Source organism: Penaeus vannamei, chromosome 14 (genome assembly GCF_042767895.1).
Source record: "Penaeus vannamei isolate JL-2024 chromosome 14, ASM4276789v1, whole genome shotgun sequence".
NCBI lineage: Eukaryota > Metazoa > Arthropoda > Malacostraca > Decapoda > Penaeidae > Penaeus > Penaeus vannamei.
Window position 1 is genome coordinate 13058116 of NC_091562.1, and position 22500 is coordinate 13080615.

The following is a 22500-nucleotide window of genomic DNA, read 5'->3' on the forward strand; positions in this document are numbered from 1 at the left end:
GTGTGTGTGTATGTATATATATATATATATATATATATATATATATATATATATATATATATATATATATATATATATATATGTACATGTATATGTGTTTGTTATATATATATATATATATATATATATATATATATATATATATATATATATATATATATATATATATATGTATATATATACACATTTATATATATATATATATACATATATATATATATATATATATATATATATATATATATATATATATATATATATATAAATTTTCGTGAGATGGAGGGGAAATTATTTCAGTTTCTACCCGAATTTTTTGTTTTTTATGGTTGTCTCTTCGCCCTATTTTATTTTCACCCTTTTCTTCTTCTTTTCGTAAATCTCTTCTTCCTCTAAAGACTTTTTTGTTCTCCCTTTGGACATTTTCCTTTTTTCATCATTTTCTTCTCATTTTTAATCTTATTCACTGCCGTCTTTCCCATCTCTCATTTCTTCCCGTTTCTTTTTCCTATTCCTCTCTTTATTTCTTTCTTCTCTTATGCCCTTCTCTCATCCTTCTTCTTCCTTCGTACGCCTGTTAATCATCATCTTTCCCCACATCTTTTCCGACAAACAAACAAACAAACACGCTATTTTTGCAAACACCTTACGAATCTTCTTTTTTTCACTTTTTATTTATTTTATTTTATTTTATTATCATCTTTTTTTTTTCTCCGACGCTTCGTGAACTTTTATTTTTATCTTCCTCTCCCCAATCATCTCGTTTTTATATCCTGTTCCCCTCTTCGTAACATTTTTTTTTCTTGGTTCTCCTCTTGTATTATTATTATTATTATTATTATTATTATTATTATTGTTATTATTATTATCATTATTATTATTATTATTATTCTCATTATTATCATTATCATCATTATGATTTTATCTTGTACTCCTTTTCGGATTGTATCATTTTTATCTTATCTTATTCTCCTTCCCTCATCCTCTCTTCTTTTATCTTATTCTCCCTTTCGTATCACCTCTTTTACCTTTTCCTCCGCCATCTCTTTTTTTCTATCCCTCATGTAATCCCACCTTTTACCTTCTGCGTCACTTCCTCTTTTTTTTACTTCTTCTTCGTCATTTTCCGTCCCTTTACCTTCTTCTCCTTTCTGTCATTTTCCCCACTTTTATCTTCTCTCCCGCTTCCTTTTTTATCGTCCTCTCCGTCATTTCCTCCCCCTTTATCTTCTCCTCTCCCGCCTCCCTTTTTGAATATCCTCTTTTATCTTCTCCTCCCCCACATCCCTTTTTATCATCCTCTCCTTCATTTTCACTCCCTTTACCATCTCTTCCCCCACCTCTTTTTTCATCGTCCTCTCCTTCATTTCCTCCCCCTTTACCTTCTCCTCCACCTCCTTTATAAATCTTCCTCTCCCTCACCTCCCCCACTTTTACCTTCTCCTCCACCTCCGTTTTTATCATCCTCTCCCTCATTTCCTCCCCCTTTACCTTCTCCTCCACTTCCTTTTTTATCATCCTCTCCCTCACCTCCCTCACTTTTACCTTCTCCTCCACCTCCTTTATAAATCTTCCTCTCCCACACCTCCCCCACTTTTACCTTCTCCTCCTCCACCTCCGTTTTTACCAACCTCTCCTTCACTTCCACCCCCTATACCTTCTCCTCCACCTTCTTTTTTATCATCCTCTTCGTCATTTTCACCCCTTTTACCTTCTCCTCCTTCACCTCCTTTTTTATCATCCTCTCCCTCACCTCCCCCACTTTCACCTTCTCCTCCTCCACCTCTTTTTTAAACAACCTCTCCTTCATTTTCATTCCCTTTACCTTCTTCTCCCCCACCTCCGTTTTTATCAACCTCTCCTTCACTTCCTCATTCATTTCCTCCTCCTCCACCTCCTTTTTTTATCGTCTTCCGTCATTTTCACCCCTTTTAGCCCCAGATCCCGCATTCCGTCTTCTTCGCGTTACACACCCGCGGAGCCGACCGACACTTGGAAGAAAAACACAGGGCGGGCTTGCGGGAGGAATTTGCAGCTATGTACAGCTCTTGGGTCGATTTATATTTAGATATTCATTAAGGTTCCCTGTGAAGGAGTGTGGGGTACGTGTGTGTGTGCTTGTTTGTGTGTGTGTGCGTGCGTGCGTGTGTGTGTGTGTGTCTGTGTGCGTGTGTGTGTGTGTGTGTGTGTGTGTGTGTGTGTGTGTGTGTGTGTGTGTGTGTGTGTGTGTGTGTGTGTGTGTGTGTGTGTGTGTGTATGTGTGTGTGTGTGTGTGTGTGTGTGTGTGTGTGTGTGTGTGTGTGTGCTTGTGTGTGTGGATGTGCATATGATTGTTATTACGTATGTGTGTGCGTTTGTGTGGTGTATGAGTTTGTGTTTGTTTGTTAATTTGTCTGTGTGAGCTGTGTGAAAGAGGAAGAGAGAGAGAGAAAAAAAAAGAGAGAGAGAGAGAGATATACAGAGAGAGAGAGAGAGAGAGAGAGAGAGATACAGAGAGAGAGACAGAAAGACAGATAGGTGCAGAGAGGCAGACAAACAAACAAATTTCTCACATCAATACGGTTCCACACAGACTCCCCCCCCCTCCCCCGATAGATAACCCAACAAATCGACATGCATTTCACCGACGTCCACCCGTTCTCGTTATCTATCGTCCCATCTATCTATCACCCACCTATAAATTCAACCCCGGAGCTCCACTCCACTTTAGGTGACGATAAATCAAATCAATTAAATTGGCCCTTATATCTCAAGACAATGTTCATCTTTGTTCAACACCCAGACGTTCTCCTCCTACGGAACACCCTAATTATAACTGGCAACACTGGCCGAGCTTCGAGTTATGTACGTGGGTGTCGACGGTGCCTGGCAACACTGGTTTATCTATTGGGATAATTTCTAGGTTCATGGAATTCGCTCCGTCGGTTTTTTGATGGAGAATTTCTTGGGGGGGGAGGGGGGAGGGGGGGTTCTGTTTTTTTTTTCTTTTTTTTTTTTTTACTCTTTTCCACCGCTGTTATTTTTTTTCTTCTTCTTCTTCTTTGCCTCTTCTTGCTTCTCATGTCTTGCTTCTTTCTTCTTCTTTTTCTGTTCTTGCTGTTCATGTCTTCCTTCTATCTTCTTCCTTCTTCTCGTGTCTTCTTTTTCTTCTTCTTTATCTCTTCTTGCTTCTCATGTCTTCCTTCTTTCTTCTTCTTTATCTCTTTTTGCTTCTCATATCTTCCTTCTCTCTTCTTTCTTTTCTTCTTCCTTCTCATGTCTTCTTTTTTTTTCTTTTTTATCTCTATTTGCTTCTCATTTCTTCCTTCTTCCTTCTTCTTTATTTCTTTTTGCTTCTCATATCTTCCTTTATCTTTTTCTTCAATCTTCTCATGTCTTCCTTCTTCCTCCTTTCTTCTTCTTCTTTGGTAATCTTCTTAGGGGTTCCTCCTTTCCTTCTTGATATTATTGTTTATTCCTTTTCTTTATTCTCTATTTAGTCTCTTCTTCATGATTCTTTTGTGTTTCTATTTCTGCCTGTTCCTTTTTCTGCTCCTTCTTTTTTTCTCGGTTCTCATCTACGTCATTATTATCTTTACTCTATTTCTCTTTCTTCTTACTTTATCTACTTTTTCCTGTTTTTTTTTTCTTCTCTATTCTTTCTTTTTCCTTCTTCCACATTTTTTTGTTTCCCTGTATGTTATACATTTTTCTTCTCCATCTTTTCATTCTGTTCCTGTTTCTTTTGTCTTTATTTTCTTTCTTTTTTTCTGCATTGCTTATGATCCTTTTACTGCTATCCGTCTTCTCTTTTCTCTTTATCTCATTTTTTCTGACCTTTCCGGGTTTTTTATTATTACTTATTTATTCTTGCGCCTTCTTCGTGATTTTACTGGATTTCCTCTTTTTTTTTCTTTTACTCTCTCTCTCTCTTTATAAAACTATCACTATCCTCGTTTTATTGGAAATCTACAGGAATATTCCTTTAGCATATTCATTACCTTTCTTATATATATATATATATATATATATATATATATATATATATATATATATATATATATATATATATATATATATATATATATATATAAATTATATATTCTTTACAAAATTATATCATCTAAAGTTCGAAATAGATTCCAAACCCTCAAACAAACACATTCTAAACACTTAAAAACAAAATAAATAGGCACGCATTTTCAACAGTAATTATTATCAAGTATCGACGCTTGAAAACATTGCAGTTCTCAAATTGTAAATCATATTGATTTATGTTAAGTTCCCCGTCATCAATCATATATCTTTTTTTTTCGTTTTTAGCTGCCTTGTTTCTCCGTTCCATTGGGTGAAGTTCTATACCGTATTTTCTAATTAACATCTCATTAGCTAGATATTAATCCCCCCCCCCCAGATAAAAAAGAAAAAAGAAAAAACATATTTAATAATGTTCCAGTAATTCTCGTATTGCTATTTTCGGTAACAATTTAAAAAAAATGTTTCTCTCTGATATATTTTTAAGATGATATGAAGTCTTTTTTTTAGAATCCTCAATTGCATTAGTCTTTATTGCTTTATTTAAGATCATTGGGGATGCAAGATGAAGCAGTAGATAAGCATATATGCAAGTCCATTCGTTCGTATGTTATTTCGGTTTATATATGCACACACACACTTACATGTGAATACGATATGAGGGTACGCTGTATGTATCTGTTTAGTTTTTTTTTTGTTTTTTTTTTATACATACATATATATATATATATATATATATATATATATATATATATATATATATATATATATATATATATATATATATGTACATATATATAGGTGTGTGTGTGTACGTGCGTATGTGTGTGTATAGATTGATAGATAGATAGATAGATAGATACATGTATGTGTGTGTGCATGTATATATATATATATATATATATATATATATATATATATATATATATATATATATATATATATATATATGCAGCTAGATAGATAGATAGATAGATAGATAGATAGATAGATATAGATATACATATGTGTGTGTGTGTACGCACATACACATAAGGCCTACTTTGCAGCATCTCTGAAACCCCAAATACTGTTACATTCTCAAATGTGTTTGTCCTTTCCGCGCACGTGATTGGAACCCGTTGAAACATGTTGTCATTGTGTTAGCCTCTTGTTTGGCAGACAGCGATGCAATCCGGCCGGCCAATCACAGCGCGATACTCCTCAATATATATCTTACGGGAGTTTCAATTAGGAATTTATATTTTCACGAATTACGAACTGGATCGCATGTTTCTTGATATGAAATTCTGACACAAAGGTGCATAACATGTTTGTGCCCTTGTAGCAGTACAGCAAATACAGATAACAACAGCAAACAAATAAAGTTAGAATTCCTTAGTGAAGTTCGCTGAAAGAAAAAGAACATCCAGTGTCCAAGTCATATGATGTGGTAAGGACTTCGGCGGAAGAACTATTTTCAAAATCATTCTTAGAACAAGTTTCAAAATCATTTTTAGAACTGTTTTCAGAATCATCCTTAGAACTGTTTTCAAAATCATGCTTAGAACTGTTTTCAAAATCATTCTTAGAACAATTTTCAAATTTATTCTTAGAACAATTTTCAAAATCACTCTTAGAACAATTTTCAAATTTATTCTTTGAACAATTTTCAAAATCATTCTTAGAACTATTTCCAAAATCATTCTGAAAACTATTTTCAAAATCATTCTTAGAACAATTTTCAAAATCATTCTTAGAACAATTTTCAAATTTATTCTTTGAACAATTTTCAAAATCATTCTTAGAACTATTTCCAAAATCATTCTGAAAACTATTTTCAAAATCATTCTTAGAACAATTTTCAAAATCACTCTTAGAACAATTTTCAAATTTATTCTTTGAACAATTTTCAAAATCATCCTTAGAACAATTTTCAAAATCATCCTTAGAACTATTTTCAAAATCATCCTTAGAACAATTTTCAAAATCATCCTTAGAACTATTTTCAAAATCATCCTTAGAACAATTTTCAAAATCATCCTTAGAACTATTTTCAAAATCATCCTTAGAACTATTTTCAAAATCATCCTTAGAACCTTACAGACTCGAAAATGTCTTGATTTCAAATGGAAAACAGCCACAACAAGAAATGAAAATGTTATATTTATTTTGGCTGTTTTCCTTTTTCATTTCTGTGTACACGTGACTGTGTTTGTGCTTGTGTATATCTTGATTTGTTTATACATTACAAGGACAAAGACAAAGGAATGACTGTGGTGGAGACATGTGGTGCAAAGGCTCAAGGAACGACTTCTGCTTCCCAATATAAGAACTGTAGATATGATGAATTTGAGAAAAAATGAAATGGTTTGTCTGAATCCGAGAAGTGAATATAAATTATATATATATATATATATATATATATATATATATATATATATATATATATATATATATATATATGCACACACACACACACACACACACACACACATATATATATATATATATATATATATATATATATATATATATATATATATATATATATATATATGTGTGTGTGTGTGTGTGTGTGTGTGTGTGTGTGTGTGTGTGTGTGTGTGCGTGTGTGTGTGTGTGTGTGTGTGTGCGTGTGTGTGTGTGTGTGTGTGTGTGCGTGTGTGTGTGTGTATATATATATATATATATATATATATATATATATATATATATATATATATATATATATATATATATGTATGTATGTATGTATGTATGTATTTATGTATGTGCATGTGTGTGTGTGCATGTGTGTGTTTTATATGTCAGATATGAAGGTATGAATGTGTGTGCACATAGCATACACACAGCCGTGTACACACGCACGCAATATTTCAATACGTATGCATCTCTAGTCACCCGACCTTCAAACAAACCTATACATCACTTGGCTGATTGCTTCACGTCAGCTGCAGAGATATATTTCAAAACTTGTTTCATCGATCGATCGACGAATTAAGTCAATATGAAGAGTGGCCACGTTCCAAATAACGCATAATTAGAGGCAAATGCATTACAAACAGCGGCCCTTAATGGCATGAGCTCCTGGTAAAATACATCGTTGTTTTCTCCCTAATCATGACTTTCGGTCAAGCAAGATTTGACAAGGCGCATCCCTCCGCTGATGGATTGATCCCTGGCGTTTTATTGACTGAAGGACTCTACTGTCCATCGGCCCTAAGTTATCGGAGGTAAATTAGCCCTTACGCGCACATGATCGTAAGGGCGATTCATCCGGCGTCTCTCAGGTAGGTCGGTCGAGGGAGGGAAATATGTTAAGGTAATAGCTAGATGGTATTTCGGGTTGCATGATTCTAGAAACGGCTTAATGCGAGGGCTGAGTAAATAATTTCTGATATCTGCGATCCCATCTCGAATATACAAGATTCGAAAGAAGCCACATGCGAGTTACGACCCCCCCCCCCCGCCCCTCCGCCGCTGGCCTGTCCGGGCTCGCGTCCCAGCCAATCATCGGCTTTCTCGCAATTGCCTCGGCCAATCATACGCCCGCTTTACAAAACCGTACACACATCGGACCAATAAGGAACGACTTTACAAACCACGTCGAGAGCCCGGAAATAATTAACTGACCAGTATAATTTTCCTTGTTATACCTCCCCTGATCAGCTACACTAAATCTACGCATTAATATAGATTCTCCCCATGAAATTACGCAAAATCTCACCCCGGAAGAAGGCCCTGCGTTGCGAAACCAGAGCGTAATAAGGAACACGGGCGAATAAACAGAGTGAGATATAGCCCGAATCCCTATTTACGAGCGTGAATTTCTCAAACACAAAATTGGGTCATACTAGGGCGTCTGGTAGCTAGAAGAACTCGCCTATTCTCGCCCTTACGAACCGCCACTCTGAGGGGAAAGAGTACCCTCGCAGTTAGGAGCGGTTCTTTAAAACAAAGCTAAGTATGATGAAGCCAGGGAGAATTTTGTAAAGAATTTCGCTTGAGACTCGCTCCGGGGCAAGCTGGAGGCTCGCGCGCTCGACACGGTCACAGCTTGGCTTCCTTTGATGCCGTGGAATGAAGACCCTTTTCCGTCTTGTATTTTGTACCATAATTAGGTTTGGGTTGGAGAAATGGTAATATTATCATCATATCTGTTGTTTTATTGTTCATTTTTTGGTTTGTTTTTTATTTCTACTATCAATGCCGTCATCATTACTATTATCATCTTCGTCGTCATCTTCATTACTAAAACGGTCACAATCATTATTATCCTTATTACAATTACCATTAGTATTGTCAGATTTTTTATTTATTTATATGTCATTATCAGTAAGCTAATGCAAATGATAATGGTAATAATGATGTAACAGCTACTTTTATTAACTTAATTATTGTCGCCACCATCGTAGGCCTACTCCACAGAAAACGTTTACTTTTATAATCATTAACATATTTTTCACATTAATAGACATCTAGTAGTAAGACTGCTATTGAAAGTGATATAATGTCGATCTCTTTTCCTATGTCCTTTCAGTTACCTCTATAAAAAAAACAATTTCCTTTCTAATTGCTTTCGACAGGTTATATTAATTCTTGTCATCAGTCGTTATGTGAGTTATTATTATTATTATTATTATTAAGCCTTTGTGTATATAATTTGGTAACTCATTCGCTTCCATTTCAACCAGAGATGTGACGGTACTGAAAATCGCATCGAATTTACACGCAGCGAACTCTCGGCCCTAATGGGATAACCTTGGAAAACAAGTCCTGTCTTTAACGAACTTATACGACTTTAAGTTTATATACGAGTGTCAGCTGAGCTAATAGGGAAATAAGGTGAAAAAAGGGAAAATGGAATTTTTCCCCCTTTAGCAGACAACGAAAATAACCTCAGGTTTCGTCAGAACAACGATATAGAAGTTTTTTTTAAAGAAAGACAGTGATTAAGAAAGAGATGCAGTGAGAGTATGAACACTGCGACCTCGAAGAAAATCAAAATTTATTTCCAGGTCGTATGGCCGTTACATAAATTCGTTTTAAAAGAGAAGAGTTTTCTTAAAAGAGAGAAAGAGAAAAAAAATCATGGTTTCAAGGTGTCGAACAGTTACATACGGTTAAGACTTGGCGAAGTTACTAGCGATCGGGCAGCCCAAGTTTGAAATTAAGTTTCATCGAACTTTCCGGTGATGAGGGAGGTCTTCCACGCGGCTCGTCCCCGGGGAGATCAGGAAGTTGGGGAGAAGATACCGATGCTTGGGGCGTCTTTGCGCGGATTCTAGCGGCGGGAGACAAACCGGAATTTTCGGTTTGCAGGAAAAATAAAAAATCAAAGCGGAATTATTTTTTGTTAATGTATATATTCTTTCAGATCTTATGGTTATATATAGCGATTTAGAAAGAAAATAAATCTGATGTAATGAATATATAAAATCACTCAAACATGAAGACCAGACACAAACACATCATTTCCATTACCGGACGAGCACGTTGTTGTCAGAACGGCAGTTACTGACCACAAAAACACGTGTTGCAGTTTGTGGTCCGAGGAACGAAGAGGAGGTAGGTTAGCCGCGCTCACGCGTGCGAACAGACTCTCGCTATTATCATAATGGGCACGGCCGTTGAGTCGTGGCTTTACTGTAGCAAGGGGGGTGAGATAAGTATAGGGGAGCCAAAGATAGATAGGTAAATAGATAGAGAGCGAGAGATAGAAAGAAAGAAAGAGGAAGGATAGAAAGAGAGAAAGAGAAAGAGACGGTAGCAAGGGGGGTGAGATAAGTATAGGGGAGCCAAAGATAGATAGGTAAATAGATAGAGAGCGAGAGATAGAAAGAAAGAAATAGGAAGGATAGAAAGAGAGAAAGAGAAAGAGACGGTAGCAAGGGGGGTGAGATAAGTATAGGGGAGCCAAAGATAGATAGGTAAATAGATAGAGAGCGAGAGATAGAAAGAAAGAAAGAGGAAGGATAGAAAGAGAGAAAGAGACGGTAGCAAGGGGGGTGAGATAAATATAGGGGAGCCAAAGATAGATAGGTCAATAGATAGAGAGCGAGAGATAGAAAGAAAGAAAGAGGAAGGATAGAAAGAGAGAAAGAGAAAGAGACGGTAGCAAGGGGGGTGAGATAAATATAGGGGAGCCAAAGATAGATAGGTAAATAGATAGAGAGCGAGAGATAGAAAGAAAGAAAGAGGAAGGATAGAAAGAGAGAAAGAGAGAGAGACGGTAGCAAGGGGGGTGAGATAAATATAGGGGAGCCAAAGATAGATAGGTAAATAGATAGGTAGGTAGAAATAGATAGAGAGCGAGGAACAGAAAGAAAGAAAGAGGAAGGATAGAAAGAGAGAAAGAGAGAGAGGCGGTAGCAAGGGGGGTGAGATAAATAAAGGGGAGCCAAAGATAGATAGGTAAATAGATAGGTAGGTAGAAAGAGATAGAGAGCGAGAAATAGAAAGAAAGAAAGAGGAAGGATAGAAAGAGAGAAAGAGAGAGAGACGGTAGCAAGGGGGGTGACATATAGGAGAGCCAGAGATAGATAGGTATATAGATAGATAGGTAGAATTAGATAGAGAGCGAGAAATAGAAAGAAAGAGGAGAGAGAGAGAGAGAGAGAGAGAGAGAGAGAGAGAGAGAGAGAGAGAGAGAGAGAGAGAGAGAGAGAGACGGTAGCAAGGGGGCGAGATGAATACAGGGGAGCCAGATTTAGATGGGTAAATAGATAGATAGAAATAGAAAGAGCGAGAATTAGATAAAAAGGAAGAGGAGAGAGAGAGATGGAGACAGACGGTAGCAAGGGGTGAGATAAATATAGGTGAACCAAATAAATGGGTTCATAGATAGGTAGATAGATAGATAGAAATAGAAAGAGAGTGAGAATGAAATAGAAAGATAGAGGAGAAAGAGAAATAGACGGTTGATGCTTCGTGTCCTTACGGTAGCAAGTGGATGAGATAAATATCGGAGAGCCAGAAATAGATGGATAAGTAGATAGAGAGAAATAGAAAGACAGCGAAAATTAGAATAGAAAGAAAGAGGAGAGAGGCAGACAACCCCCAAAACAGAGACAAACTTGAAACGAAGCAAGGAGAGAAATCGAACAAGAACCCTTTCAAAGCAAGTCTCCTTGTCCTCCTAACGAAGGCAGAGAAAGAACACGGCAATGATAACTATCAGCTCTCTCTGCACTCGAGAGTAACAAAAGATGAAGACGATACAAAAAAAGCGATAAAAAAGAACATAGAGGAAGAAGAAAACAAACGAAAGACTGGACTAGGTTACTAAAAAAGAACATTTAGGAAGAAGAAGAAGAAAAAAAAACGAAAGATTGGGCAAGGTTACTTGGAAGTAACAAAAAGATGAAGACGAGACACAACCGATAAAAAAAGAACATACAAAAAGAAAAAAAACAAAAAAAAAAACAAGAACCAAAGACAGAACTAGGGTGTGGGTTACAAGCGAAGGTGTAGAGCGAAATAGCGTGAGTGACGCCGATGGGGTCTTGGTGTTACGTTACCCTTGTCACGTGGCTGTGTTGTGACAGGAGCCGAGGTTCGAAGAGACAAAGAAATACATTCCATCGCGCAGACATATTTTGCCTTTGTCTGTCAGCTTTCTCTCATTGTCTCTGTATTCTTCTTTTGTTTTTGTACTTAACCATGCGTGTAATATGTTTCTGTTTGTTTACGTAAGTACTGACCTTAAATACTTGCCAATATATTAACTGTCTATATACGAATTTATATACAAGCATACACATACTACTGTCATATATACATACGTATGTATTTTTAACTCTTTCTTTTTCATTCACGTGTTGCAATTGAAAGTCAAACGACGGAATAAGAAAAAATACGACGGTAATTAGAAAAGGACAAAGAAGTGATGAAAGTGAAAGACAAGACAAAGCAAAAGAGGGAAAAAGGGGAGTATTTCGTAATGTTTCACTTTCACTCCTGGAAACGTCACACAAGTACGAATTTTAGCGATAAATTATCCGTTTTTTCCCTTCCAGTCGCTCGCAGTCATGAGGCGGACGACGCTCGCCCCCCCCCCTTGTCCTCACCGAAATCGTGTTTGTTTAAGTGCTGTTGCCTCGTTTTATTTCTCTGTTTGTCTTTCATTTGCTCTTCTTCTTTTACTGTTTTTTTTTTTCATTTCTTTTGGTGAGAATAGCATTTGTTTTTGTGTGTGTCTTGTTGTTATTATCATTATCTTTATTATCATCATCCTTATCACTATTATTATTATTACTATTACTATTATGATAATTATCATTATTACAATTGTTATTATTATCATCATTATCATTCGTGTTGGTCTTCCAATTGTCTTTCTCGTGCATCATGTCCTATTATCCGATTCTTTCCCAATCCGGTGTTTGGTCGTTGCGCCTTTCAGGTTGGAGGTTTGGCTTCATTTGCGGCCAACACAGTCATATGCATATAATGTATGATATATATATATATATATATATATATATATATATATATATATATATAAATATATATATATATATATATATATATATATATATATATATATATATATATATATATATATATATATATATATATATATATATACGGGAATATATATATAAATAAATATATATATATATACATATATATATACATATATATATATATATATATATATATATATATATATATATTCCCGTAAATATATATATATATATATATATATATATATATATATATATATATATATATTCCCGTAAATATATATATATATATTCCCGTAAATATATATATATATATATATATATATATATATATATATATATTCCCGTAAATATGTATATATATATATATATATATATATATATATATATATATATATATATATTCCCGTAAATATGTATATATATATATATATATATATATATATATATATATATATATATATTTATATATGTATGTATGTATGTATGTGTGTGTGTGTGTGTACATATATATAAACATATATATAACCTTCCCCTCGAATAAGAGACCGCAAAACCCAGGACCCGAGCGAGCCGCGAGAGGCCAGCCGCGCGAAAGAAAAGCGCCGCCAAATCGGCCGCGATCCGCCGGCCTCGAGCGCTATCGCCGCCCGATCGCCGGAGCCGAGGTAGACATTAGGCTTCCCGGAGACAGAACGAGAGGTCGCGGGCGGGACAAAGGTGACGGGCGGCGGAGGGCGAGGGAAGGGGGGAGGCGCGAGAAAGAGAGGGGAGGGAGGGAGTTGGGGAGGTAGGAGAGAGGGAGAGAGTTGGGGAGGTAGGAGAGAGGGAGAGAGTTGGGGAGGTAGGAGAAAGGAAGGGGAGAGGGAGAGAGTTGGGGAGGTAGGAGAGAGGGAGAGAGTTGGGGAGGTAGGAGAGAGGGAGAGAGTTGGGGAGGTAGGAGAAAGGAAGGGGAGAGGGAGAGAGTTGGGGAGGTAGGAGAAAGAGAGAAGGGAAGGAAGGAGAGAGGGAGAGAGTTGGGGAGGTGTGAGAAAGAGAGGGAGAGGGTTGGGGAGGAAGGAGAAAAGAGGGAGAGAGTTGGGGAGGTAGGAGAGAGGGAGAGAGTTGGGGAGGTAGGAGAGAGGGAGAGAGTTGGGGAGGTAGGAGAAAGGAAGGGGAGAGGGAGAGAGTTGGGGAGGTAGGAGAAAGGGAGAGAGCTGGGGAGGTAGGAGAGAGGGAGAGAGTTAGCGAGGTAGGAGAAAGGAAAGAGAGCGGGAGAGAGTTCGGGGGGCGTGAGAAAGAGAGGGAGAGGGTTGGGGAGGTAAGCGAACGGATGGAGAGAAGGAGAGAGTTGGGGAGGGAGGAGAAAGAGAGAAGGGAAGGAAGGAGAGAGGGACAGAGTTGGGGAGGTAGGAGAAAGGAAGGAGAGAGGGAGAGAGTTGGGGAGGCGTGAGAAAGAGAGGGAGAGGGATGGGAAGGTAAGAGAAAGGAAGGAGAGAAGGAGAGAGTTAGGGAGGTAGGAGAAAGAGAGAAGGGAAGGAAGGAGAGAGGGACAGAGTTGGGGAGGTAGGAGAAAGGAAGGAGAGAGGGAGAGAGTTGGGGAGGCGTGAGAAAGAGAGGGAGAGGGTGGGGAAGGTAAGAGAACGGAAGGAGAGAAGGAGAGAGTTGGGGAGGTAGGAGAAAGAGAGAAGGGAAGGAAGGAGAGAGGGACAGAGTTGGGGAGGTAGGAGAAAGGAAGGAGAGAGGGAGAGAGTTGGGGAGGCGTGAGAAAGAGAGGGAGAGGGTTGGGAAGGTAAGAGAAAGGAAGGAGAGAAGGAGAGAGTTGGGGAGGTAGGAGAAAGGAAGGAAGGAAGGAGAGAGGGAGAGAGATGGAGAAGGAAAGAGTGTAGGGAGGAGTAGGAAAAGAGAGAAAGAATAGGAACCGTGGTTTTTCCTGTTATACTTGTATGTATATACATTTTTGTTCGTATTATTGTCAGTCATTATAGATATTATTATCTTAGCTATCAATATTATTACTGTTGCAACTACAACTACCACCACCACTACTACTACTACTATTACTACTACTACTGCTACTACTACTACTGCTGCTACTACTGCTACTACTACTGTTGATGCTACTACTACCACTACTACTACTACTACTACTACTACTACTACTACTATTGCCACTATTACTATTAAAACTACTACTACTTTACTATTGCTACTACTGCTACTACTACTACTACTACTGCTACTATTGCTACTATTAGTATCATTGTTACAATTATCGATAGCATTAGCTTCACTATCATCTCATTAACCAGTTGATGATGATACAGTAGCCTCTAATTATCCTCCACATCATCATTATGATCTAATTATATTTCTTTTAACTTTTAACTCTAATTCTTTTAATTTTCTATGTAATGTAATACGTTTAATGCATTTTCTAGATCGCAGTCTTAATTGTTTCCTTTATTGCTTTTAGTAATTTTCTTGTTTTGTGTTAGTGTCCGCTATTACATTTTTTTATATCTATTTATCTTTACTTATGCTTACTTAGGTTTTCTTACTCAGATTTACTGGGATTTTCTTTTGTTTTATAATGACTATTGTTTGATCTATTGTCTCGCCTTTCCACTTATTGTCAAACGCAAATATCCATTTATTTTATGGAGAGAACATTAGTTTAATTTATTCTCCGTGATCCGATGACACTTTTGGGAAGGGGAAAAGGAGGAGGAAGAGGAGAAAAAGGAGGAGGAGCAGGAGGAAGAGGAGAAAAAGGAGGAAGAGGAGGAGGAGGAGGAAGAAAAAGAAGAAGGAGGAGGAGGAAGGAGAGATGAAGAAGAAGAAGAAGAAGAAGAAGAAGAATAAGGAAGAGGAGGAGGAGGAGGAGAGGGAGAGATGAAGAAGAAGAAGGAGGAGGAGGAGGAGGAGATGGAGAGATGAAGAAAAAGAAGAAGAAAATCACAAAAATGGAGGAAGAGAATGATGAAAAAAAGAAAAGTAAGAAGAGGAAAAGATGGAGAAGGGGGAAGAGATGAAGAATAAGAGGAAGAAGAAGAAAGATAAAAAAGATGAAGAAGACGATGATGAAGATGAAAACGTGAAAAAGAGAAAAGAAATAAGAAAGGAGGAGAGACCACAAGAAGAGGAAGAAGAAGTAGTAGTGAAAGAAGACGAAAAAAGAAAAAAAAAGAGGAGGAATAAAGTAGAAATTGTGGCAAAAATGAAGAAATAGAAAAATAGAAGAAAAATAAACTCTATGAAGAACAAAAGAATTTAAAGATATTTTCATTCATTCTTTAAACTACAACAACCTACATTTAAACATGTCTCATAATCAAACTTTTCTTTCGTCTTTCAACTGATTGTTTTCAACAATTTTCTTATTTCCATCTCTTCTTCTGCCTTTCCCTCTGTCTCCTTCTCTCTCGTACGATACATGAGGCTATTCTTTATGGCCATCTCATTCCCTCTGTTTGGGCTAAATGTTTCTCTCTCTCTCTCTCTCTCTCTATCTATCTATCTATCTATCTATCTCTCTCTCTCTCTCTCTCCCTCCCTCCCTCCCTCCCTCCCTCCCTCTCTCTCTCTCTCTCTCTCTCTCTCTCTCTCTCCCTCTCTCTCTCTCTCTCTCTCTCTCTCTCTCTCTCTCTCTCTCTCTCTCTCTCTCTCTCTCTCTCTCTCTCTCTCTCTCTCTCTCTCTCTCTCTCTCTCTCTCTCTCTCTCCATTTTGATTTTGTTAATTTTGGAGTATGTCTTTAAGGCCCATTTATATTTTTTACTCGTCGCAGCTATTTTTTATTTATTTTTTCTCCACGGCTTATTGCATTGTTCTGATTAACTTTTCCTTCTCCTTCTTCTTTGTCTTCTTCTCCTTTTCCTTCTTTATCTGCCTGTTCTTCTTCTTCGTTTCCTTCTTTATCTGCCTCTTCTTCTTCTTCGTTTCCTTCTTTCTCTGCCTCTTCTTCTTCTTCGTTTCCTTCTCCTTCTCCACCTCCTCCTTCTTCTTCTTCCTCGTTTCCTCCTCCTCCTCCTCCTCCCTCTTCTTCTTCTTCGTTCCCTTTTCCTCCTCCTCTTCCTTCTTCTTATTATTATTTATTCTTCCATGCTGTCGTTATCATACATTGGCTGAACACTTTCCCTTTCCCCGACAAGTACAATTCTTTATCGCCAATTACATAATTCTACTTCTGTACCTGACATATTGATTATCTGTCCTAAGTATGTGTAATTATCTACTTTCTCTATTATTGCATCATTTATCATCATCTCTTCCTGCGTACTGTAATTACTCATGTACTTTACTCTTTCCCTCTCCCTTTTTTACTGGTTTTATTTATTTGGTTCACTCATTATTCTATCTTTTTTATCTATGTTCTCCATCTCTGTCTTTATTGTATTTTGATCCATTTCTTCTTTCTCTTCTTCTTCTTCTTCTTCTTGTTCTCTTACCTCTTCTCCTTCCTCCTCCTCATCTTCTTCTTCTTCCTCTTCTCGTACTTCTTCTTCTTCTTTTTCTTCTTCCTCCTCCTCCTCCTCCTCCTCCTCCTTCTCTTCTTCCTCCTCCTCCTCCTCCTCCTCCTTCTCTTCCTCCCCCTCCTCCTCCTCCTCTTCTTCTTCTTCTTCTTCTGCTTTTTCTTCTTCTTCTTCTTCTTCTTCGCGTTTTTGTTGACTTGCCTTACCAACCTCTCTGCGGCCGTTAACAAAGTTTGATTTGTCTTCGTATAACGTTTGTAAATCTGTTTCTCCTTCTTTTGATATTTTGAATTAGTTGAATAATTCCATCTTTCAAAATTTATTTACTTTTCATGAAAGGTAATAACATGAAATAAAAAGGTTAAAGAAAGAACGCAAAACACAAAATATATGGATAAAACACAATGATAAAGATAATGATAATGATTGTGACAATAGTAATGATACAATAGTAATATTACAATAATAATAACAGTAATAGTGATAGTGATAATGATACGACTACTACAACTGTGTATAAAATTATAGTAATAGTTATAGTGATAATAATAATAATCATAATCATAATAATGATGATAATGATAATACCGATAACAGTAGTAATAATAATGCTAATAATGATAACGATAATTGTGATGATAGTAATGATAATGATAATAATGATGATAATATAAATAATGATAATAATAATGATAACACAAAAAAACAATAATAATAGCAACAACAATAGTAATGATAGTAATAATGCTAATAGTGATGATAATAACTGTGATAATGACAACAATAATAATGATAATAGTATTAATGATGATAATGATAATGATATTAATAATAATAACAATAACAGTAGTAATAATGGTTATAATATTAACAATCATAATCATAATAATAATGATAATAACAATAACAGTAGTAGTAATAATAATGATGATGACAATGATAATAACTGTGATGACTGTAATGATAAGGATAGTAATGATAAATAATAAAAACAACAACAAAAACAATAATGATAATACCTACTACAATAATAAAGATAATAATAATGCCAATAATGATGATAATGACTATGATAATGATAACAAAAATAATGATAATAATGATAATAGTAATAATGATGATGTTTATAATGATAATGACAATGGTGAAAATAATAATGATAATAAAAATAAAAAATATAACAAGAAGAAGGAAAGCAAAAGAAAAATAATGATAATGAAGATGAGGACGACGATGAGGGTGACAGAGAGAACAAGAAGAGGAAAAAGAAGTAAGAACACGAGAAAAGGAAGAAACGGAACAAGAAGAATAACAAAAGCAAACACAATACTTGTAATGATCATGATTAGAAGGAAGATTACGAAAAAAAGAAAAAGAAAGTGACAAAAGAAAAAACAACAATTAATATCATGGCGACAGTAATAATAAGAAGTAATAATAACAATATTGATATAAAGAAGCTCGGGAATAGTGAATTATTGATAACAAGAATAAGAAAAAATAGTAAAGATAGAACATGAGAAAAGGGAAAAAACGAAAGAAAAAAAAAACAGATATCATGATAATAGTTATAAGAAGTAATGATAACAATATAGATATATAAAGAAACTAAGGAGTAGTAAAATAGCGCTGATAAGAATAAGAGAAAGGATAAGAAAATATATAAAAAAATGAGAAGAGAGAAAAGCGAAAGAACGTTCTGGCAACCCTCCTTCGCCCCTCCCAGCCTCCCCCCCCCGACCCACCTCCGCCCCCCCCCCCCCTCTCTCTCTCTCTCTCTTAGGAATCGCAAGTGAAGACGACGTTCTTCTTGAGAAATTCTTCGGTCCTCCTTAATCCCAATAATCGGGTGAAGGACAGTGTCTTTCCCTTTCGGCACCGAGGACGCTGAAGGTATGATAATGTAGGATTTATTGGCGCTGCAGAGCTTACGAGAGAAAACGCGGGAAAATGTATGGAGAGAGGGGGAAACGAGCGCACAGAGGGGTCGTTGTGATAAAATGGGTGAGGTGGGGAATTTTTTTTTCTTCTTTTTTTGTCTATATACATATATGCATTTATGTATCTGTCCGTGTTTGCATGTAAAGGCACTTTTGTTGTACACCGTAGATGTGTATACATACATACATACATATATATATATATCTGTATATATATATTCGAAATCTGGTGTGTTAGGTTGGCTGGTTTTTCATGAATATGTATCATTTATTTTCACAGATTCTAAAGTGTCGACTAATTGTGTCAAACAGCAAGTAATGATGACAGAAATAACATAGTGATCATAATGATACTAGACATTATAGCTGCAAAATATTTAATGATTAATAATGAATATACGTATGGTGAATCATACAATTATAAGGAAAGAACTGGCACCATCGCGAGGCTTCGTGTGCACCACAAAAGAAGCAACGTGTGATAATTATGGGAATTAGGTTAACTGCAACTCACACATGCACATAGGCCTATTGTGTGTGCGGATATATATATATGCGCGCGCGCGCGCGCACACACACACACACACACACACACACACAAAGGAAAACCGCCACATTAAGAAGAGAAAATAAATCGTAACGTTTCGAACTCTTTCACGGTTCCTCGCCAGACGAATAATTCAACGAAATGGATCAAATGGATGTATTTCGGTTAATCATTTGTCTGATGAGGAACTCTTGAAGAATTCGAAACGTTACGATCTATTTTCACTTCTTTTTTGTGGCTGTCTTCCTTTTCCTTTTTGCGTACACGTTACCGTGTTTTAATATATATATAGGCCTATATATATTAACACGTGTGTGTGTGTGTGTGTGTGTGTGTGTGTGTGTGTGTGTGTGTGTGTGTGTGTGTGTGTGTGTGTGTGTGTGTGTGTGTGTGTGTGTGTGTGTGTGTGTGTGCTTTTACCGTGGGAACTTGTGTTAATGACTAAAAGCATTCGACTCGACAAATGAAAACAGGAAATGAATGCAGTTGATAAAACTAATGGCCGTCATGTTTTATAGCGGTAACGAGATAGTAAAAACGCGTGTAATGCAATTGTGAACATTGTAAATAATACTGATATAGCTTTTAAAAATAAAATGTTAAGACAAAAACACGGTGACAATTACTATGCTGATATTGTGGAGATCATAAAAGTTGTTACGCGCATGCGATATGTTAAGAATATGAACAAATATTGAAGTAAAGGCTGGAATGGCAAATTGCTGCCCCTCAAGGTTAGAAGTACGGCGATCAATTTTATCATATAAATACCTATGCAATCTATGTCTGTGTATATGATGAATGGATGTAGATATATGTAAGTATGCACGTACATACAGTTTTGGTCGTACCCTGCATATTTAGTTTTCAATGCTCATAAATCAGCTAATACTTCTGAAACCACATCTACCAGTATCAGTTGAAAAAAAAAATCCCAATATTTCTCCAGTTAAAAATAATTCCCCACCGCCAGCCGCCCTCCAGATGAAAAATGCACTTCCGAAAAGAAGCAATAAAAAAGGCAAGTAAAGAGATAGAGGGAAAACAAGGGAACAGAGGCACCGAAAGTGTCGTACCGCATCGGGGAAAGTCTCGCGTGCGGTCGGCGGGAGTTCGGCTCGCGATGGCAGTCTCAGTTCTGGCCCGGCTGCCGGAGAGTCGAGACGGCGGAGCTACGCTGCGGGATTACGCTGTTCCTTGCGGGATTTTCGCTCTCGTGTGTGTGTCGGTGGATTTTGTCTCCTCGCGATTTCTTGTGGATAAGTTCTCGTAACTTGTGGGTGACGTCGAGGTGAAGGATTCTGTGTGTTTTAAAGATATATTTTTATGCCCGATTACCGACTTTTGTCAAGGAAATTTATAGTTGCGAAAAAGTTTGTTTTCCGAACGAAACTTCGAAAGTTTTGAATAAGATTTTTTCCCTTGTTTGTATTGTGTTATGAAAACCCGACTTTACGATGAATTAGTGATGTTCCTTCCGAATGAGGAAGAACATAACTTTGTCAACATGAACATCGTCTGAAAAATACATAAAACGTCAAAGTGAGAGGGAGAAGAAGAGAGAAATACAAGATTAAAAACACGAAGACAACAAATCAGAACAAACCCGCCTTTTGAAAATACAAGGACGAACCGCGACGGATAAACCCAGAAGTGTCTCAACCCGATCCCGAGGACCCGAAGCCAATGCTGAACCAACTGTAGAACCGACCCCGAAAATGGCTGGCTTTAGAGGTGTTTTGGCCTCGGTTCTTGTGGCCATGATGGTCGGGTCGCTGCCTGGCCCCTCCACGGCGAACTTCAACCTCTATCTGACCCAAGAAGAGGTCACCAGAATCTTAGGTGAGTAGGCCTATGTGCGAAAGTGTGCGAGCATGAATTTGCAGAATATTACTTTTTGATTTTGTTCATTTGTTCTTGCTGTGATAACATTGATAATGATATTGGTAATACTGATAGTAGAGTGATAATAAGAATAGTAATTATAATGATAATAATTATTAATTATATAATTGTTGGCATTGTTATTATTATTATTATTATTATTATTATTATTATTATTATTATTATTGCTATTGGTATTTTTATTATTTTGGTTATTATTTTTATCATTATATTATTAATATTATTTGCATAGTTCATGATAATGCTGTTATTATCATGGCATTATTATATACACCACCTTCGTCGTCATCATCTTCCCTATTATCATTATTTATTATGATTATTGTCATCATCATCATCACCCTCACCATCACCATCACCATTACCATCATTATTGACATTATCTATTACCATTGATATTGTTGTTACACTTGTTACGATCACGACTATTACGACCAATTAAAGTTATTCTTGATATTCATTTCATTCTTCTTTTTCGTCGAAGCCATAGGGACTAATAGAAATGTCATTGAACGAGAACCAATGCAACATTTAATTTGTACTTCATTCATGTACATGTGTTAATGATCAGCGATTTACACCAGAAAGAAACCAGTTTAATGCGTTCCAAACTTTTTTTTCTTTTTCTTTTTTATTTTTATTTATTTATTTATTATTATTATTATTATTTTACTCTCCTTCATGTTTTTGTTTTTATGTCTTTTTTATTTATTTATTTTTTTACTTTCCTTCATGTTGTTATTTTTATTTTTTTTTGAGAAATTAATCCTTTATTTTAAGCGTGTAGACTGCAGAGCCATATTGTCACACACTGAAATATTGTGCGATAAATTTTGAGTCACTATCATGCAGTTTACCTTTTTGTTCTGTTTATGCATTTTAGAAAGAGGATAAACGTGGATAATTCTGACCCTTCTATAAAAAAAAAAAAAAAAAAAAAAACGTGAGGATTTGTATAGGCCGAGTAATTTGAGCTGGGTGTGCATGAACAAGTTAATTGAATTAGGTGAAAAAGACACTTTGGTCAGGGGAGGATTTAGGAAAGTTGGTGGGGAATTGTCGTGAGGTTAAAACGTTTATGGGTGTGTGTGTGTGTGTGTGTGTGTGTGTGTGTGCGTGCGTGCGTGCGTGTGTGTGTGTGTGTGTGTGTGTGTGTGTGTGTGTGTGTGTGTGTGTGTGTGTGTGTGTGTGTGTG

The 22500-nt window shown here is 36.5% G+C and overlaps 2 protein-coding genes across 2 annotated transcripts in view; one reads left to right on the forward strand and one right to left on the reverse strand.

The window, feature by feature from the left end:
• Positions 1–5388: 5388 nt before the first annotated feature.
• On the reverse strand, positions 5389–7250 carry LOC138863925 (uncharacterized). The gene is made up of 2 exons (XM_070129430.1): positions 7243–7250; positions 5389–6064 (listed from the first exon to the last, which is right to left on the reverse strand). The coding sequence occupies exons 1-2, from the start codon at positions 7248–7250 to the stop codon at positions 5389–5391; spliced, it is 684 nt and encodes a 227-aa protein (XP_069985531.1).
• Positions 7251–20534: 13284 nt separating this feature from the next.
• The window catches only part of LOC113819386 (tyrosine-protein kinase Dnt), a 276308-nt gene continuing 274342 nt past the window's right edge, over positions 20535–22500 (forward strand). Inside the window, exon 1 of the mRNA XM_070129743.1 lies at positions 20535–21242. Within this exon, the coding sequence (XP_069985844.1) occupies positions 21119–21242 (124 nt within the window). The 5' untranslated portion in view covers positions 20535–21118. The remainder of the gene's footprint in view (positions 21243–22500) is intronic.